The sequence below is a fragment of the Phyllostomus discolor genome, chromosome 2 (genome assembly GCF_004126475.2).
Source record: "Phyllostomus discolor isolate MPI-MPIP mPhyDis1 chromosome 2, mPhyDis1.pri.v3, whole genome shotgun sequence".
Lineage (NCBI taxonomy): Eukaryota > Metazoa > Chordata > Mammalia > Chiroptera > Phyllostomidae > Phyllostomus > Phyllostomus discolor.
In genome coordinates, this window is record NC_040904.2 from 212,656,656 (window position 1) to 212,675,841 (window position 19,186).

General features: G+C 53.3%; 1 protein-coding gene across 2 annotated transcripts in view; it reads left to right on the forward strand.

Moving 5' to 3' along the window:
- Nucleotides 1–19,186, forward strand: part of SREBF2 (sterol regulatory element binding transcription factor 2) — a 55,940-nt gene that overhangs the window by 18,850 nt on the left and 17,904 nt on the right. For both annotated transcript variants that reach the window (XM_028531997.2, XM_036019693.1), the window contains exons 2-11: nucleotides 5,727–6,146; nucleotides 7,206–7,387; nucleotides 8,071–8,217; nucleotides 9,917–10,138; nucleotides 11,372–11,486; nucleotides 11,698–11,879; nucleotides 13,464–13,656; nucleotides 14,225–14,406; nucleotides 16,939–17,215; nucleotides 18,606–18,775. In XM_028531997.2, the coding sequence (XP_028387798.1) occupies nucleotides 5,727–6,146; nucleotides 7,206–7,387; nucleotides 8,071–8,217; nucleotides 9,917–10,138; nucleotides 11,372–11,486; nucleotides 11,698–11,879; nucleotides 13,464–13,656; nucleotides 14,225–14,406; nucleotides 16,939–17,215; nucleotides 18,606–18,775 (2,090 nt within the window). The remainder of the gene's footprint in view (nucleotides 1–5,726; nucleotides 6,147–7,205; nucleotides 7,388–8,070; nucleotides 8,218–9,916; nucleotides 10,139–11,371; nucleotides 11,487–11,697; nucleotides 11,880–13,463; nucleotides 13,657–14,224; nucleotides 14,407–16,938; nucleotides 17,216–18,605; nucleotides 18,776–19,186) is intronic.

The window sequence follows — 19,186 nt, forward strand, 5'->3', positions numbered from 1 at the left end:
GTGGTGCTGAAGATCACTCCTGGGGTTGAAGCTCGGAGAGCTGGCTCTGGTCCCCTGCTGTGCTGGACCAGAGAAGCCGGGAGCTGGAACCCTGGGAGGCTGCCCCAGAGACAGCCAAGCAGAGCAGACCAGGAGAGCATTTGCAAGTGACTTTGGCTTCCCTTTGTGCCTTCTTTCTCTCTTAATTTTCAAATGTTTTATTTTGTTATGTAATATTTGATAAATGCAAAGGCACATATGACACATTTGTGGATTATGAAACAAGCATTTGAGAAACCCCATCTCTCCACCCAATTTCTTCCTTTATGGTTTCTTTGCCAGTAAAAAGGGTTTACTCACCCCTCACTGAAAACATGGGGTGCCTAGTCACTCGTTTGCCATCCTGCGTCATTCGGTACCTCCTCCAGGCTCCCTTTCCCCAGAGCCCCCGTGAGGCACGCGGTGCCGTCCCTGTGCTCCAGGGTTTCGTCCCAGTGAGTGTGCTCCCCGGTATTGGAGTGCAGGGATTTTAGGCCCCGATTTGCCTGTTAAAACTGTCCTGTGTTCCTTGTATTACTGCTTGCCTTTCAGGGCGGCTGTGTTAAAGGGTGTGGTTGGTAGAGCCCATCTCCATAGCCCCTTGCTCCTCTGGGTGGATGGGGGTGACCGATGTTTTAGGTCCTGAGAAGCAATGGTGATCACAAACAGCAGAATGGTGGAGAAATGGAAAGTTATTTCACTGTTGACCCTGAGATTTGATACTTGGTTTACATTATGTTATGTTATGTTATGTTATGTTATGTTATGTTATGTTATTAAGATTCTATAATTATTAGGAAAAGAAAATCCTAGGAGGGATGGTAGGATCATCGGGTTGAAAGCAAGACACTCAAGAAGGATGCTTGTTGGGAATTAGATTTTCTGTTTACCCCCTTCTCCCCACTGGCTGTGGTCTGTCTTATTCCATGGCCTGCACACATCACACACCATGCTTATTTCTGTGTTCTTATGTTTCTTGAACTGAGCTAATGTGAAAGATAAAATGAAAAAAACCTAAATGGAGAAAGCTTAGGTGAATGTTCTTCATGATCTTAGGGACGAGGGATTTTTTTTAAGTGTAACACGAATTTTACTACACAATATTAAAATTTGTATGTGGTCAATTTCTGCTGTAATATAACATATGAATTCCCAAAAAATCACCGTACTGTGTAAAATCGTGCGGTAAAAACCACAGGGCTTATGGGGACGGGGGTCAAATGCCCAAAAATTGTAGAGGTAACCAAAAAAAAAAAAAAAGGAAAGGAAAGGAAAGATAGGAACCTAATAAAACAGTGCAGTTTTAACAGATGTTAAGGGTCTAAGACGTATATAAATGCCACCAAAAATACGGCACCTTACCTTGAAAAAGAGGTGACGTGGAAGTGGACACTGGAACAGGGAAGGGGCAGGAGCGGGCTCCCTGGACTCAGATGGAAAGTTCTGACTTCGCGACGGAAAGTAGGAGGTTGTGGTGCAGAGCGCCGAGTGACCTGACCGGCTGGTGATTATCCGAGGTGGGCGTGTGTGCGCACTTGGTGGATTCCTGTGTGGCTCATTTCAGCTGGGTATGGTTTTCTGCGTTTTCTAGTGTTTTTCTCATGCATAAGTAAACACAAAATTTATGTTATGCTCAAATTGTTCCCTTAATATATCCGGTGCATTGGACCAAATTTGCATTCTTCAAAATAAGAGTCAAAGCAAAACTGGCAGTCCAAAAAAACCTCTATGAATAACTTGTGCTATCTAATAATAAGTGCCAGGCACTTACCCCATGACATGAGTTAGAGATAATCATGAGCCACATCATTTCAGATGAGAAGACTGGCTAGCAGAAGTAAAACTTGCCCCAAGTCACAAGGCTAGGACATGGTAACTGTAGTCACTGTACCATCCCTTTTCCTGAACAAACTAAAAGTAACAAAGTGTGGCAAATATATAAGAAAGAGCAAATGTCCCTAATATGAAATTTTTTCAAATCAATGAATAGAGGCAAATAGTTCAATAGAAAAAATGGACAAAGGTCAGGAGCAGGCAACTTGCAAAGGAAGAAATACAAGTGGCCAACACAGTTGGAAGAGGAGACATTCAGCCTCATTCGTACTTACTCACACCAGTCAAAACAGTGCGATGTCATTCTCTCCCTCTGCCTGATGGACAGACGTAGATGTGGGGAGTGCTGGCAGGAGCGGGCATTGTCGCAGCCTTGCCAAGCGCACACACCTGCCCTCTGGCTCAGCCATCTAACGCTAGACATTCATCCAAGAAAGTAATCAGACAACCGGGGAAAGATTTTTCAAGATTTATGTAAGAATTGTTACTAATCCTGAAAAATTGAAAACACCTATCCATCATTACTAAGTGGTTAAATTCTAGTGCATCAATTCAATATAATGCAATACTTTGAAAGTCTCAGAAATGATGGTAGTGTAGCCAAAATCCATAATGGTTGACAATGAATATTCTTCATGCCTTACTAAGCAAAGGGAGCAGTGCACAAAAGAGCATAATCCTGTTTTCGCAAAACCATTCACATACATGCACATGGTTGTGTGTGTGAGCAAGCCCTGTATTGGAAAAGGTCTGGGTGCACACACAGTTTGGAGACAATGTTACCCCGCTTGGGGCTTCAGATTCATTATTCCTATGAGAATTAATCTGATAATATTTTGGGTTGACTGGTTGCAGTGCACAAGTGACAACTGGAACCTCTATTTGGTTAGTAACAAGCTTTTAAAGAGTCCAGAACCCAGGTATAGTTTCTTGGGCTCAGTCCTCTTTTGATCCTGAGCTGAAGCAGCAGCTGAAAACAGGGATGTGGCTTGGCTGGGGAGGGTAACTGCCCGGGTGGCCCACCCAGCTCCGAGGGGGCCTGCATCTGGCCTTCAGCTCCGGGTGCCTCGGCTCGTCGTGCAGTAACCGGAACTTCATTTTCAAAGCTCCATAAAACCTGTGCCTCCTCCCAGGCCTGTTTTTTCTAGGTCTTATGGCTCTCTGCGGAAATGAAAGCCCGTGTCATCAGAGCAGGGAACGGCAAGGAGACATTAGGGTGCTCCCATGGTGAGGGGGTGGGGGTAGCTCAGAGTTGCAGAGCAAAACTGCACTTGGGGGTGGGCCTCCTGCGCCTTGTTTCTCTTGGCCTCATTCTTGCTGGGGAGCCCCCCTCTTCTCTGTCACTGCAGACCAGATGGGGGTCCCAGGGAGATAGTGGCTTTAAAGAGCTTCCCATTACTTCCCCCTTAAAATGCTGGGTCTTAATGGGCCCTTTGTGCCAATCAGCCCAGTGCCAATCTGCCTGGCTGGAGATAACACCACTGGAGCTTGTCAAGTGTGGGTTGAGAAGGATTTATTTTTTTAATTTAAGGAGTTGTATTCCATCTGCCTACACACTCTTACCCTGCTTTGTGAACTGAGCTTTGTGACCTCTGCGAGTTACCTCGCCGCGCCAGCCAGGTCTCCCCCCACAGCAGGTTTTGGAGAGCACTCAACAGGGCGACATAAGTGGAGCCAAGTGCCCGTGTAGTGGGTGCTCTAGAAGCAGCACTGAGAGGAGCCTTTACAAAGGCCTGCCCTTCACTGAGCACTTTGCATAAATTATCTTATTAATCCTCAAAACAGAGAAGCCAAGTGAGGTTTTGTTTAAAGATTTTATTTATTTATTTATTTTTAGAGAGAAGGGAAGGGAGAGAGGGAACAGAGGGAGAGAAACATCAATGTGTAGTTGCCTCTCATGCGTCCCCTACTGTGGGAGGACCTGGCCGACAACCCAGGCATGTGCCCTGCCTGGGAACGGAACCTGGTGCCCTTTGGTTCCCAGGCCGGCACACACCCCGCTGAGCCGGACCAGCCAGGGCCCAAGTGAGTATTAAGGCAGCCATTTGTGGTGAGGAAACCAAGATGGGTGACTTGCCCACATTCACACGGCAGGTTAGGTGGGTGCCTTGAGACCCACCTGGTGCCAAGGCCCGTGCCCACTTACCAGACCTCTGGCTTCTTCTCCCCTTTGCCCTCAGTGTTCCATGGATAAAAACAATCAGCCAGGGAGTGACTTTCTTTTGGCACAAGCAGGCTTCTGTGTCAGTTCACCAAACTCGGCATTTTATGGAATTCTGGAAAGCTCAACACATTATTAGGTTTCTCTTAGTCCTTTTCCTAAAGCTTTTTTATAATTTTGTGTTGTTGGACTTGGAATGTAGCAGCACTAAATTGTGTTTTGTTTCAATTTTGTGCTCAGTTGGAGGATATTCCTCATTTCGTCCTATATTGGGGAACTGGAATCGGTTGGTACGAGTGACAGTGCCTGCAGCAGCCTGTCCATTTCTCCCCCTCCCACACAGCTGGCCAGGTGCAGCCAGAGCGGTGTGGAGGTGTTGGGAAGCTGGAGACCTGGGAGGGACTCGCTGGTGGACGTTTGGGGAAATGAAAGGAAATGGTGTTTAGGGGGGTTGATTCTGTGTTGTTTTTTATTTTGGTGAACAAATCAGAGCATCCTGTGGCCTTGGGTTTGGAGAGGGAGGCGCCACCGTTCAGGAACAAGCGGTAGCTCTTTGGGAGTATATGGGAGAGGAAAAGTGGGGGCTGATGTGGACAGTGTAGAGAATTGCAGATCTGAAAATACTTGGGACAAAGCTCAGGCTCTAGACCTGTATTGGGGACCAGCCCTATGAGGAGGAAGGAAGGAGTCATGAGGGGTGAGTCATGGATTCCGTTGGGTTTTGGTAAACCTTTGGGAGGGTGAACCAGGGGAAGAGGCCCTGGAAGCAGGCTTGAGGCCCTCTGGGCCAGGGATCCAGGGGTCCCAGGTACTTGGAACATGAACCGGAGTGGGCGGGAGCAGTGTATCCATGTGGATGCATCCCGTTGGCCCCACAGAGTCCATGCCCTGGGGAAGAGGCACAGCCAGGGGAGGGCCAGAGTGGGTCCTCAAAGCATGGAGTCCACAGCCACGTTGCTCCACCCTGACCTTCTGGCCGTGAGTGCACTGAGGGGCAGAGACCTGGCCATGTTCTAATGAGCTCTATGACCCTGGCCAGGTCATTTCCCTGTTCTAGGGAAATGGATGGATTTTCCATCCATTCTACCCCTAAAGATCCATGACTTGGGCCAACTTCATGAGTGCTCCTGGGGGTAGCAGTGCCCAGGAATATGCCCATCTTGGAGAGAAGGCCCAGAACCTGCCTGTGGTCAGAAGGGAAGCCTGTCTGGGGCGACGGAGAGTGAGAGTCTGGCGCAGCTCTGCAGCCCGACCCACGTGACTCCCGCGCGCCGTGGGGAGCAGTGCTCTGTGGGCCTCACAGAGCAAGGTTACTGACCTCCAAACCCTTAGGGCAGTGACCACCCACCCTCTGCCCCAGCGGCGCCAGCTGTAAAATGGGACCAGCAAAATCCTCTAAAAGCAACCTTCACCCAGCACAGAGGTGGCTCCTGGTAGGCCTGATGCAGTAAGGAAGGTGGATAGAAAGGGCCTGGAGGCGGGGTCAGGAGAGAGAAGAGTAGCAAATGGAGAGTGGATGAACTCCTGGCTCCTTTTCCCTCGGTTGGCCATCTTCGCCCGGTTCATAACCCCACATGAGAGGTGAGGGTTTCCTGGCCCATTTCTGCTCTGATCTTGGGAATGCTTTTGGATTTTCATGCCTCAGTTTCTAAGCACATTTGAAAGTTAAGTATTTTGGATGTGAGTAAAGTGACTCCTTTTCATTTGTCCACAGAGATGCTGCAGTTTGTCAGCAATCAAGTGGGAGAGTTCCCTGACCTGTTCCCGGAGCAGCTGTGTAGCTCCTTCCCCAGTGGCGGTGGCGGTGGCAACGGCGGCAGCAGCAATGGCGGGGGCAGCAGTGGCGGAGCCGGGGACCCATCGGTGCCGCGCTCCTTCAGCCAGGTCCCATTGCCTTCCTTCTCTCCCTCGGCTGCCTCCGCGCAGGCTCCAGCCCTGCAGGTCAAGGTTTCCCCCTCCTCGGTTCTCACTCCTCCGAGGGCAACTCCCGTTCTTCAGCCCCGCCCCCAGCCCCAGCCTCAAGCTCAGCTGCAGCAGCAGACGGTGATGATCACCCCGACATTCAGCACTGCGCCCCAGACGAGGATCATCCAGCAGCCTTTGATATACCAGAATGCGGCTACCAGTTTTCAAGGTGATTCAGAAGTCAGACACCATAGTGATGGGTTATTCAGAAGTTCGTGTGTCAGTTTGCTGATGCTTCCGAGGCAGATTGTAAATAGTTCTGTCCTCTTTGGGGATGCCAGAATCTGTCAGTTTGGTCCTGTCCAATGAGGTTTGGTTACTGGCAGTCAGGACAGTGGTGTGGAACCGTTCCCATTCTGCCTCTTCAAATGCTGCCTCTTCAAATGCCTTACTATGTCTTGTGCCTGCTTCAAAGAGTCCAGCAAGCAGAGTAGACACAGGGCTGTCCTGGTAACTAGAGGTGGAGGCTTAAGTAGAATTAAGAATTCTACTCTTAAGTTACAAGAACTTAAGAATTCTGGGTAAGAATTCTGGGTAAGGTACCTGGGTAAGTTTCAAGAATTCTCGAAACTTACCCAGGTACCTTACAGGAGGCTTGGCACCTGTAAGTTGAGAACTGAGCCTTCAGGTTTTAACACAGGTGCTGGGTTTCCCAGTAGCGGGCCTCCGAGCAGGCCCTCGGTGGGGGTGGGGGTGGGGGGGTGAAGGCGCGACTTTGCCTGTTGCGCTGTGCCCCGGCGCCTTCTCATCAGACACCCTTGGGCCCTGTGGGGAAGCCTGGGTGGGATTAGTGTTGCTCTGACCATTCTTCTTTGGGCTTTCAGGGTTTAGGGGATGGTGGGGTGGGAAGCATCAAGGCCAAAAGCTGAGACAGTCATCCCGAAGTGCACTTTGTGTTCATTTCGTGGGAGGCAGTGGAGCCCCAGGGACTTGTTATTCTCAACATCTGTTAACTCCCTTGCTGGGCCTACTCATTGATTAGCTTCCCTCACCTCCACCCCACACCCAGAATAATAAAATAATTCGCACTCATTCCCTCAGAAATGGATGCAGCCCTTCTGGGGTGTTCTTGTTGTCTAGAGCAGCTTGTAAATGGCTGCGCGCACCTTCAGCAGCCGCAGGTGGGGAGTCGGGGTCGTGACGAGGCACTCCATCCTCCGTCACTGCTGCGGCTGCAGTGACAGAATGCATTCCTTCTCCGAGTGACCTTTTTCTCCTCTCTCCCAAGTCCTTCAGCCTCAAGTCCAAAGCCTAGTGACATCCTCCCAGGTGCAGCCGGTCACCATCCAGCAGCAGGTGCAGACGGTGCAGGCCCAGCGGGTGCTGACGCAGACGGCCAACGGCACCCTGCAGACCCTCGCCCCGGCCACGGTGCAGACAGTCGCCGCGCCCCAGGTGCAGCAGGTCCCGGTAGGTGGCGGGTGAGGTTTCGGGGAGGCATGCTCGGAGCCCTCAGTGGGCCTCCTGTTCAAGATGTGGTCTGCAGACTAAGAAGGACCGCTGGAGTGCGAGGGAGCACTTACAGGGTGGGTGGGGGCGCCTGGGCGCAGCAAGGCACCGGTGAGCCTGGTATAGAGGGACCTGGCTGAGGGGGCGGCTGAGGGTGTGCACTGGCACTCACGTGGACTCCGCAAGTGCAGGTGTATCACTTACACAGACGGTGGACATAAAACTGGGAAGAAAGGTGCTCGAATGATTTGAGTCATGAATCACAGTAGATGTATTTTCTTACAAAGTAATTTTTCTTTGAAAAGAAATCTCGGTTTATCATTTTTGCTTCTTAGCCAGGTTCCCCGCTTTCCTGAGTTTGTTCAAAATCAGACCTCTCTCCCCACCACCACCCGCCCCAAGCCGCGCCACTCTGTCCCCGCTAGACCACTAGCGCTGCCCTCCTCGGAGCCTTTCAGCCTCGAAACCCAGGGCCCATTTCAGCTGGACTCTCTTTCTCCCTCTCAACCCAGTAATCGGGTTGTGTTCTCGGTTTCAGGAAAAGTTCACTTTCTCTTTCCTGGAGGGTCTACGCAGTAAGAAGCTAATGCAGAATAGAAAAAATAATGCCACCTCCCTCTTCCTTTTCCTCCTTCTCCCTCCAGGTCCTGGTACAGCCTCAGATCATCAAGACAGATTCCCTTGTTCTGACCACACTGAAGACAGATGGCAGCCCGGTCATGGCCGCAGTCCAGAACCCGGCCCTCACCGCCCTCACCACCCCCATCCAGACAGCCGCCCTGCAAGTCCCGGTGAGAGCCGCCGTCCCCCTGCCCTGCCCCTCTGCCTCCCTTCAGGAGGTGCGAGGCCTCGGAGGCGTCCATAAAGCCTCTGTGCCGAGGAGCTGCAGAAGCTTTGTGGGATATACTGGTCCCATCGCAGCTGCCACCCCCTAGTGCTTTCCCCCCGAGGAGCTCCACCGACGCGTGTTACATGGGAGTTCAGGGACTAGAGCGGGAGGGAGGAACAGCGGAGGAGCCCCAGGCTCCAGGCAACCGCTCGGCTCAGGACCATCCGCCTCTGGCTCTGCTGATGGAGGTCTGGCTCCTAAAAGACCCTAGACCCGGTAGGCAGGGAGGGGCATGAACGGGCCCCATCCTTCAGGTGTAGGGTTTCGGCCCCTTTCAGGATCTTTAGCAAGAGAGTTCATCAGAGTAAAAGCTGATTAAAATTTGAAAGCGAGCTTTATTCCTAAAAGCCAAGAACTAGAAGCAACCCAAATGTCCGACCAAAAAGAACTGTTGATGTGTATGACTGCATGAGTGACCCTCAGTGGAGTGTGTAGAGCAAAAGACAACTACCAAGGGAGAGCTTGTGCTAATGATTGTGCGTACCCACTTACGCGAAGCTCAGGGAGAGCAAAAGTAAGCAGTGGTGGCAGAGGCCGGCGCGGAGTGCGAGAGGACAGAGGAGCAGGCGGTACTGGGGAGAGAGCTGAGGGGACTTTCAGGGGGTGGAAATGCTCTGTCTTGGTCTGGGTTATCGTAGTTACCCCCATTCTACACGTCCGTGAAAGTTCATTAAATTGTGTACTTAAAATGAATGTTTTTTATTAAGCGCAAATTATTTCTTAGTAACTAATGAAGTTGAGCAACTTTTTATTTGTGCATTGGTCATTTGGGTATTCAAGGCCATTTCCGGAACAAAATAAAACTAAAATTAGTGCAAATAGAGATGGGGGGGAAGCAAATTTTTTTAAAGATTTTATTTATTTATTTTTAGAGAGGGAAGGGAGGGAGAAAGAGAGAGAGAGAGAGAGAAAAACATCAATGTGCGGTTGCTGGGGGTCATGGCCTGCAACCCAGGCACATACCCTTACTGGGAATCGAACCTGCGACACTTTGGTTCACAGCCCGCACTCAATCCACTGAGCTACGCCAGCCAGGGCTGGGGAAAAGCAAATTTGAGGGGAGAAATGGGGGAAGCCTCTATGGTTGGCCTATTTACTTAATGAAATCACTCTGATGAGAGTGTCACTTCTGCCCTCGAGCTTTTTGATGGCCACATAGTATAAGGAAATTCAGCAAGTTACCTCATTGTCACGTGAGGGGGAAAATGTGTCATACTGTAGGGAAAAGTCCTTCCTGGGGCCAGAGTGATGCGGTGCGCTGCATGCAAGCTCAGGTCAGAGATGTCAGTGGTTCAGCGGGAAAACAGAAGTCACGTGACTTGCTTCTGGATTCCTCAGACCAAAGGATAAGACAGTTTTACCTACGTTAGTCCTAGTGAAGCATGAGTTATGAACAGGGAGTCTGAACGAGGCAGAGGAACCGAGGTCCCGTGGCTCCTCGGGCTTCTTGGGGCTTCTCAGACTTAATCCCGAAAGGGTCTCGGACCACCCAGAGCCGGGCACCAGCTGGTGCCACGTGGACAAGCCTCAGGTTTGTCCAGTGAGGCTGCTTTACTCAGACCAACCAAGGGGTAACTGCCCTGTGTCTGTGCCTGTTCTAGACCCTGGTGGGCAGCAGTGGGACCATTCTGACCACAATGCCTGTGATGATGGGGCAAGAGAAGGTGCCCATTAAGCAGGTTCCCGGGGGAGTCAAGCAGCTCGAGCCCCCCAAAGAGGGAGAAAGACGGACGACACACAACATCATTGAGAAGCGGTATCGCTCCTCCATCAATGACAAAATCATCGAGTTGAAGGACCTGGTCATGGGGACAGATGCCAAGGTAGGTGCCGAGCAAAACGCTGTTTCGTGCCCTACCGTCTTCCCCCCACCTGGTCTTGCTTCGGGGATTGAGGAGTCTCCAGGCCCAGGCTGAGTGAATGCGAATTAGCTGCTTTCTTATTAAATAAAGCATTTTAGTGTTTCAAGATTACAAAATATTAACCAGTGTAAGTGCACTGTTGTGGGTTGGGTAAGACAGTGGCCTTCCTGGACCTTTGGCTCTGTTCTGCAGTGGTCACGGACCCCAGAGTCACAGGCAGAGAAACGCCTGCCACGCACGGGGCCAGGCACACAGCTGCGTGTGCCTCGAAGTCGGCCGATTGCGTTGCTGGCCTGTGTTGAATTGTGTTCAGGGTGGCTAGCGATACATTTACCCGTTAAGGAAGAGAGAAACTTAACTGGTGTGAGATCAACAGCAAATAGAGGAAGTTGATTTTTTATGTTTTTTGGGTTTTGTTTTGTTTTTAAGATTTTATCTGTTTATTCCCAGAGAGACGGAAAGGGAGGGAGAAAGAGGCAGAGAAACATCAATGTGCGGTTGCCTCTTATGCATCCCCCACCGGGGACCTGGCCTGCAACCCAGGCATGTGCCCTGACTGGGAATCGTACCGGAGACCCTTTGGTTCGAAGGCCCGAGCTCAATCCGCTGAGCCACACCAGCCAGGGCTGGGGTTTTTTATGTATTTCTGATGTTTCAATGAATATATCTTCTTGCACACTGACACCTAAATTTTCTTTTTTTACCTATTTGTTCTTCATCTCTATTTTGAGAGAAAACTTCATTTTCCTTTGTAGCCTACAAATCTGACAGGTACCTGATACACCTTTACTTAAGATACACTGTCCAGCAGTGCTCTGGTTTTTTGTCATTTGTTTAAAGTTTGTTTGGTGCCGGGATTATTACAGGAAGTAGTCCTATAGCTAAATTTATCACGTGTCACTGTGCCAGGCCAGCAGCTAAGCTCTTTCTGTGTATTATCCCCTTGAGCCCTCACTGCATGCCTGTGATTTATACCATTATCCTTATCCTCATCCTAAGGAGGAGGAAAGTGAGGTTCAGAGATGTCGGGTGCTTGTCCTGACAGCAGAGCTGATGGGTGGGAGAGCCGGCATCTGGACCTGGCGCCACCCCCTCCGGAGCCCCCTTGCTGTCACGCACGAGCCCTGGGCCTCCGCTCCCCTCACTGTGCAGCCTGCACTGACGCTGCTGTGTTTTCACCCGTCTCCCTCCCAGATGCACAAATCTGGCGTTCTGAGGAAGGCCATCGACTATATCAAATACTTGCAGCAGGTCAATCACAAACTGCGCCAGGAGAACATGGTGCTGAAGCTGGCGAGTCAGAAAAACAGTGAGTATGCTCATTGAGGGAAGGGCTGTCAGGCCTGGTCGCCGACGAAGTCCTGTGCCGGGCGCTGAGGAGGGCCCACTGATGCGCAAGAGGTGCCTCCAGGGGTGAAGCAGGAGCAGGGGCCATGCACCCCTCGCCCAGCCCAGCCCAGCCCCAGCCCAGGCAGGACTCTGGGAAATAGGCCGTTTGCCAGATAGGGTTTTCTTTGCAGAGCTCCTGAAGGGCATTGACCTAGGCAGCCTGGTGGACACCGATGTGGATCTGAAAATCGACGACTTTAATCAGAATGTGCTTCTGATGTCCCCTCCGGCCTCCGATTCGGGGTCCCAGGCTGGCTTCTCTCCCTACTCCATCGACTCTGAGCCCGGAAGCCCTCTATTGGATGAGGCAAAGGTATGAACTTTTGAAATCTCCCAGCCCCGGGATCTCTCCCATCTCTCCCAGGTCAGTAGTGGGAGGCCACAAACAGGTGTCTCTGGTGTTCAGAGGACCGGGCTAGGTAGGAGCAGGAACTCGGTGGAATTAGCCAGGTCTGGGACAACAAAGAGAAAGAGAACACTGACTCTGTGGGGGAAGCAGCAGGGGCTGTTTAACTGGTTCGGTGTGGCCCCATTGAACTGGTCCTGCTGAAAGGGCCCGTCCGAGAGGACCGAGCGCCAGATCCAGAGCGGAAACACGTGGCAGCCGTCCTGCAGGTGCCAGGCATTGCTGGAGGTTCCTCCTTACTTCCCGTGCCTGTAACGGGCCTGGCTGGCAAGACCACCGTGTGAGGCTCCTCACTCGGTTTAGGGTGAAGCTGCGCTGGGCCCTCTTCTGGAAATGCCTACAGTGTGCAATCTAACAGATAGCGTTCCAACCACGGGCCTCTAATGGACCAAGGAGGCCCCCCAACAACGGCTGTTTAATGGGATTGGTTAAAAGAGGCTCGAGCCTAATGATCTTCCTGGGCACCCGCCGGGACCACTGGGTCTGCAGTGGATCTCGGTGCTGGCGCTGTCTGACTCTGAGCGTGCCGGGTTCCCCTCCAGTGTACACTTTTGGCCAGACTGTTCGTGGTTTCATACACGTAGTTTTACTAAGGAAGCTTAGTGAGTTTTTTTGAAATATTTTATAAATGTGATTCTGTTTGATAACAAAAGGCCATATGACATATGCATCAAATTAGCTAGGGTGCCTCAACAGCATAAGAAATTGTTTTTTTACAGTGCTGGACACCAATATGGCACTTTATTGTTTCATAAGAAATTTTTGAATGATTTTAAAACACTGAAAAGGAGGGGCATGGTTCGTGCATGCTGAGAGTTGGGGGAGATGCAACCCCAGCCTCCCTCCCCTCTGTGGGGCTCCCGGGCGGGCAAGGCCCCTGCCTCCACTTCTCCCTCTGTAAAGTGGGGAGGGGAAAAGGCAGGATCATGGTTTTAAAACAGGCAAGCCCCTCTGTATAGATACATGCTGAAGTATGGTCTTTAGTCAACTCTGTTGAGGCCTAATTTATGTGTAATAAAGTGCTCCTATGTTACAGTATCGTACAGTATTATCACGTGCACATTTATATAATACTGCTATAGTGAAGATACAGAGCATTTTCCTCACCTGCAAAGCTCCCTTGTATACCTGTGCAGGTGGTGTACACACCCCTGTCGAGCCTCAGGCCGCTGCTCCGCTTCCATCACGGGGCCGGCCTTGCCTGGGGAAGAATCACACGGGAGCAGCTGCACTGTGCGCCCTGCTGGGGTGCAGCCCTGCCAGGAAGGCGCAGCCTGTCCGCCTCTGGTCCTCAGCGTGTGCTCTTTCCCAGGAGGCAGGAGGGCGAGGGCTGCAGGGCTTGAGTGGCAGTTTCCTCCTGGCTCCACTCCTGTCTGGCTCGGTGGTCTTCAGTTTACACGTCACAGTCTGATTCTGAGCTGTGTAAAAGTAAGATGTTACGGAAACCCACGCAGCATTTGTTCACTCTAACCTCATGGCCCTGTGTTGAAGGTCAAAGATGAGCCGGACTCTCCTCCCATAGCGCTGGGCATGGTGGACCGCTCCCGGATCCTGCTGTGTGTCCTCACCTTCCTGTGCTTGTCCTTTAACCCCCTGACCGCCCTGCTGCAGTGGGGAGGGTCCCGAGACTCAGACCAGCACCCGTACTCGGGCTCCGGCCGCAGCATGCTGTCACTGGAGTCAGGTGGGTAGACGGGTCCTCGTGCCACCCACATGGGTGGCTTGCGGTGGGAGAGGCGGGCCCTGTGTGCAGGCTGCGCAGCTTGTCCACCAGGTCCCGGAGGGCTTTGGTAGTCACCCTGGCCTGCTTGCTCTTGATAGGGACTGGCATAAGTCGCATTTTGGAAGTAACAGAGCAAACCGAAGTTTAGTCAGAAAGAGCACAATAATCCAAGAACCCGCACTGCTGTAATTCCCCGGGGGTGGGGCCGGGGGCTGTCGGAAAGAGGATGTGGTGTTTTCACCTGAGTCCTCGAACCTGTGGCATGACCCCCTTGGCTAACAAAGATTTTCTGTGGCACTTGCTCCGTAGTGACAAGGACTGTAGGGTTCCTACTTAGATTCCAGAATTGTCTCAGGCTCTCCCGCAGCGTGGGTTATTCCTGTCCTAGGCATTTAGACATCGTTAGTAAACGAAGCGGTCTTGTTACACACCCTTCCTTCTGCAAATGGATTAGTAGGCTCTTTCGCGTCACAGTGCTAGGGGTCGGGCAGGTGCCCTCCTCCCAGGCTGACTGGGAGCTGCTCCGTAGGTGCTGGGGGCTGGTTTGACTGGATGCTGCCAACGCTCCTCCTGTGGCTGGTGAATGGCGTGATCGTCCTGAGCGTCTTCGTGAAGCTGCTGGTCCACGGGGAGCCGGTGATCCGGCCACACTCGCGCTCCTCGGTCACCTTCTGGAGGCACCGGAAGCAGGCGGACTTGGACCTCGCCCGGGTGAGCTCCCCGTTCACCTCTCCCCTTCCTCCCCCAGGATCAGCCGGCAACTTAGCAAGTTGTGTTAAGCACCCCAGCGAATAGAGTCCTGTGGCGGGTGCTTGCAGGGGCAAGCAGGGGTTTGCGAGGAGGGAGGGACCCTGCCCCCAGACTCTGCCAGGGCGGGCAGTGGAGCAGAGACGCCTGTGCATAAATGGTTCCGTGCACGTGGGGTGACAGAGGAAGGCTGAGGTGCTGCGGGAGCGTGGGGACGGGAGACGTTCTGGCCGAGGGAACCTGGGGCTTGACAGAGTGGTCAGGGGGCCGGGAGGACCTGCCACTCGGAGTGAAGGGCGTGAACACATGGGCAGTTGGGGAGCGGCGAGTGGATGGGTGTGCCTGGAGCGTGGGGAACGTTGGAAGAGAGTAGGGCCGAGGCTGCCAGCATTGTCGCTGGGGCCCAAACGGAGAGGGCTCTGGAAACTGACTGGGGGCTTTTTTCCCAATTTCGTGGAGAACCAGGAAGAGTTTTGAGCAGGAAAATTAGCTGGAAGTTTTCTTTTGAAGTCAACAAGACAGTTTACGGGTCGGATTCTGGAGCAGCTCAGCCCTGAAGGGCTGAACATCCCTGTCTCCGGAGGCACAAGAACCAGAACACCCTGCCGCAGCGGAGAGACACGGGCCGGGCTCCCCTCCGGAAGCGGCCTGAGTCGGCCGGCACCGTGCCTGGGCCCGGCTCCTGTAGCGCAGGTGTGCTTGCGGGGGCCCGCCTGAAGTGGGGCTGTTCCCAGGGAACAGAATCCCAGGACATATCCTGCAGGCAGGTTTCGGTCCGTGTTTAGAGTGTGGTTCTGGAGAGAGACCAAAAAATGCACGGGAGCCAGAGGGGGAAGGTGGTGAGGACCTAGAATTGAAAGGCATGTCAAGGAAGATCTGAGATGTAAAATGAAAGAAAGTGACCATGACATTGGCTCAAGGATAGGAGCCTGGAAAATGTGGACTCTGTCTAAGCCACGGTGTTTGGAAGTGCCGAGAAAGGGCCCTGTACCGTGAGACGCCACCAGACAGCAGGCCGTGGGGGCTGGGGAGGGTCGGGGCCAGAGCGTGCTGGAAGCTCTGTACCTGTGGGGGCGGGGGCTGCCTGGGGAGAGTTGGATTGGAGCGTTGGGAGAGGCAAGAGCCAAAGGCTGAGCCCTGGGAACAGCCAACCTTCCTGGACAGGAAAGATGGGAGGAGCTGTGGGTACAAAGGAAGGCCACCTCCTTTGGAATCTGTAAATACAGGTGCTTCTCCTGGCTGGAAAGATGCCACCGCCACTGTAGAGGTTGTCCCTCTGAGTGTGTTGTCACCCACTCTCCCCTTGTAATAATCCGCTTTCCTGTAATGATATGGAAAGAGAAGAACAGATGTCATCCTCGCTGTATGATGTGGGAAAGGAGAGGGGAGATTACTTCCAGTTTCCCCAGATGGTGGCCGGAGTCTCTGAACCCCCAGTAATGAGAGAAACAGAGAAAGAAGGCTTCAGTACAGGGCTATAGACTCTCTCAGGCCGGCGGAATAGTTCATCCACATCCTCGGTTAGAGTGGTTTGTTGTGTGTTTGCTAAAACTGTGCTTCCCGGACTTCAGCAGGCATCAGAATGGCATGAAGGCTTGGGGGGGTTAGGTTCTGTAGGCCCAGGAGGGTGGGAGTGGTACATCAAGAATTTGCATTTCTGCGCTGGCGGGTGTAGCTCAGTGGATTGAGCACTGTCTGCAAACCAAAAGGTCTCTGGTTCGATTCCCAGTCAGGACACATGCCTGGGTTGCAGGCCAGGTCCCTGTGCAGGGTGTGTGAGAGGCAACCCACACACTGATATTTCTCTCCCTCTCTTTCTCCCCCCTTCCCCTGTCTCTAAAAATAAATAAATAAAACCTTTAAAAAAAGAATTTGCATTTCTAACAGATCCCAGGGGCTGATGCTGCTGGTCACCCCCAGGGACCACACTTTGAGATCCTAAAAGGTCGCATAAGTTATCTAAATGTATGTTATCATTTTATGTGTAAAAGCTACTGTAGAAAACTGAAGAGTATTTGCTCAGAGATAAAACACAGTTAATCCCAACTTAGTAAAAAGGCTGGGAGAAAATACATTAAAATGTCAGTAGTCCTTGCTGTGGGATAAGATGACAGCAATTTCCTTCTTTTCATGACTTTCTGAATTTTCCCAGATTTTCTTCAGGGAGCATGTACTACTCTGATAATCTGGAAAATGAAGGGAGAGGGGGGAAAATTTTTTTAAAGCTTTTATTCATTTATTCCCAGGCAGAGGGGAAAGGAGAGAGAAAGAGGGAGAGAAACATCAATGTGTGGCTGCCCTGCACGCCCTGCACTGGGGACCTGGCCCACAACCCAGGCGTGCACTCTGGCTGGGAATCGAACCTGCAACCCCTTGGTTCTCGGGCCAGTGCTCAATCCACTGAGCCACACCAACCAGGGCAAGGAAAAGTTTTTATTGAAACGTAAAAAGGCCATGGCAAGGCCAGTGAGCATCACACCTTCTGCTGTTTTCTAGGGGGATTTTGCGGCTGCTGCCGCCAACCTACAAACTTGCCTGTCAGTGCTGGGCCGGGCACTGCCCACCTCCCGCCTGGACCTGGCCTGCAGCCTCTCCTGGAACGTGATCCGCTACAGCCTGCAGAAGCTGCGCCTGGTGCGCTGGCTGCTCAAGAAGGTCTTTCGGTGCCAGCGGGCCGCCCCGGCCACCACGGCGGGCTTTGAGGACGAAGCCAAGGCCAGCGCCCGGGATGCAGCCCTGGCCTATCACAGGCTGCACCAGCTGCACATCACAGGTGAGAGGCGCCGGCGCTGCCTGCTGCCCCAAGGTGCCCCGAGCCACCTTCCCACCCGGCCTGGTTTGCCAGTTCTCTGCTGCATCCGTGGCTGTCGGGGTGGCTTGTGACCGCAGTTCATCGGTTTGAGGCACACATGAATGTTCCCATTATCGTCTCTACCCTTGGGCTGGTCCTCTACACAGTGGCGTGCCGTGGGTGTGTCAGTAGTGTTTCTTCCTTAGTGGCACTTACATTGATCGTGACACTTAAAATCGTTGACATCTTAGATCCAGTGGAACATGACAATTTATTTCATTCAACAAACTCCTGCTCTGACAGAGGCAGACAGGTCAGCTAGTGGGTTACAGTTCGGTGTGGTGGAGGGGGCAGAAGGACCAGGCTCCCCCGGGGGTGGGTTCTTCTTGGGGGAGGTTTCACGAAAGGCTTTCTGGACAGAGGCCGCTCACACGTGGCTCCCCCACTGCCCTCCACCCTCCCTGCCTCAGAGGAGACAGCTTGGGGGCGCCTCCAGGGAGACGGGCACCTCCCACCCGAGCAGCATGAAGCGTGGGGGTTGCGGTCTCCCTCCTCTGACGAAAAGACCAGGGAGCTGGAGTGGCCCCGTGGGAAGAATGCAGAGCTGGGTGGGGTTGCGAGGCCCGGCCTGGCCCCTGCCTGGACCTCTGGCATGGGCCCACCCTGAGGCTCAGTTTCTCCCTTAGCGAAGGGAGGGGACTGCGTACCCTGGCCACCTCCCCGTCCTGTGGTGCAGACCGAAGCGAGCAACAGGCTAAAAGCCTGAGAGCCTCAATGGGCCCCTGTGCCTCTGTGAGGTCCCTTCTGCCTGGTGTCATGGCCACCTCGGGTGAGCTGTGCCGCCCTTGTGTGGGAGGGGGCATGAGCCTCTCCTGCCCTGCAGCCGCTAACCCAAGACACATGTGGCCGTCATTGCTCAGTGCTGTGCCACTCCCTCCTCTAGAAGGGTGCGTGGTTATATGCTGTGTTGGGGTCCGTTAAGGGAAAATAAATACAAGTCAGGCTGTTTAAAATGTCTTCATCACCACCCTTGCGAAGTTTGGAGACACGGGACTGTCTCAGCAGAACGCTGCTGTGGTGTTCACTCTGTTTTGGGAACTGTTACGGTGTGCGCCTCTGAGCCCCCTGCGGGACCTGTCCTCACAGCCCTCCCGCTCAGACACTGCCCTGGCGCGCCTTTTCTCCTGCCCCTCTGCGAGGTGGGAAGGAGCACGCAGCTACCGAGCTGCAGGGCCCAGCGTCCCGTCCGGGACTGTGTGGTCACCATCCATGCGCTGTCTCACGTGGTTCCGCTGGCACCCTGGCTGTGCTGGAGGAAGCGGGGGAAGCCTCGGGCTGGGGAGCGTGTCAACACCAGCGTCTGCCCCCACAGGGAAGCTCCCCGCGGGATCTGCCTGTTCGGACGTCCACATGGCTCTGTGCGCCGTGAACCTGGCGGAGTGCGCGGAGGAGAAGATCCCGCCGAGCACGCTGGCGGAGATCCACCTGACGGCCGCTGTGGGGCTCCGCACCCGGTGCGGAGGCCGGCTGGGCTTCCTGGCGGTAAGTCCCCTCGGCCCCCTCCTGCGGCGCTGCCCGCCTGAGGGGCACGCGTGCGCTCCGTGGGTCCTTCGGGCGCTCAGGGCGGTTCAGCAGGCGGGCGCGCGCCTGCCGCGGTGCTCACCAGCAGAAGCAGGGCGCGTGGGTGCTCTGGGATGAGATCCGCTCGGTGAGAGACAGTGACCCGTACTCGAAGGTCGACAGGGACTCTTCTGCTCTTCGAGTGGTGATAAAAATTCCTGGAATCTTCTGGTTGTGTCTCCTGGTTCACTGATTTGCTTAAAGAGTTATTTGTTGGGCACCTTGTGTTGGTCACGTGGCTGTGGATCTGGAAATAGCGTAGAAGGCGTCTGCAGCGAGCTAGGCAGACCAGGGCGGGCGCTGTGGTCTCCAGGAGCCTCCAGGGTGCCTGCT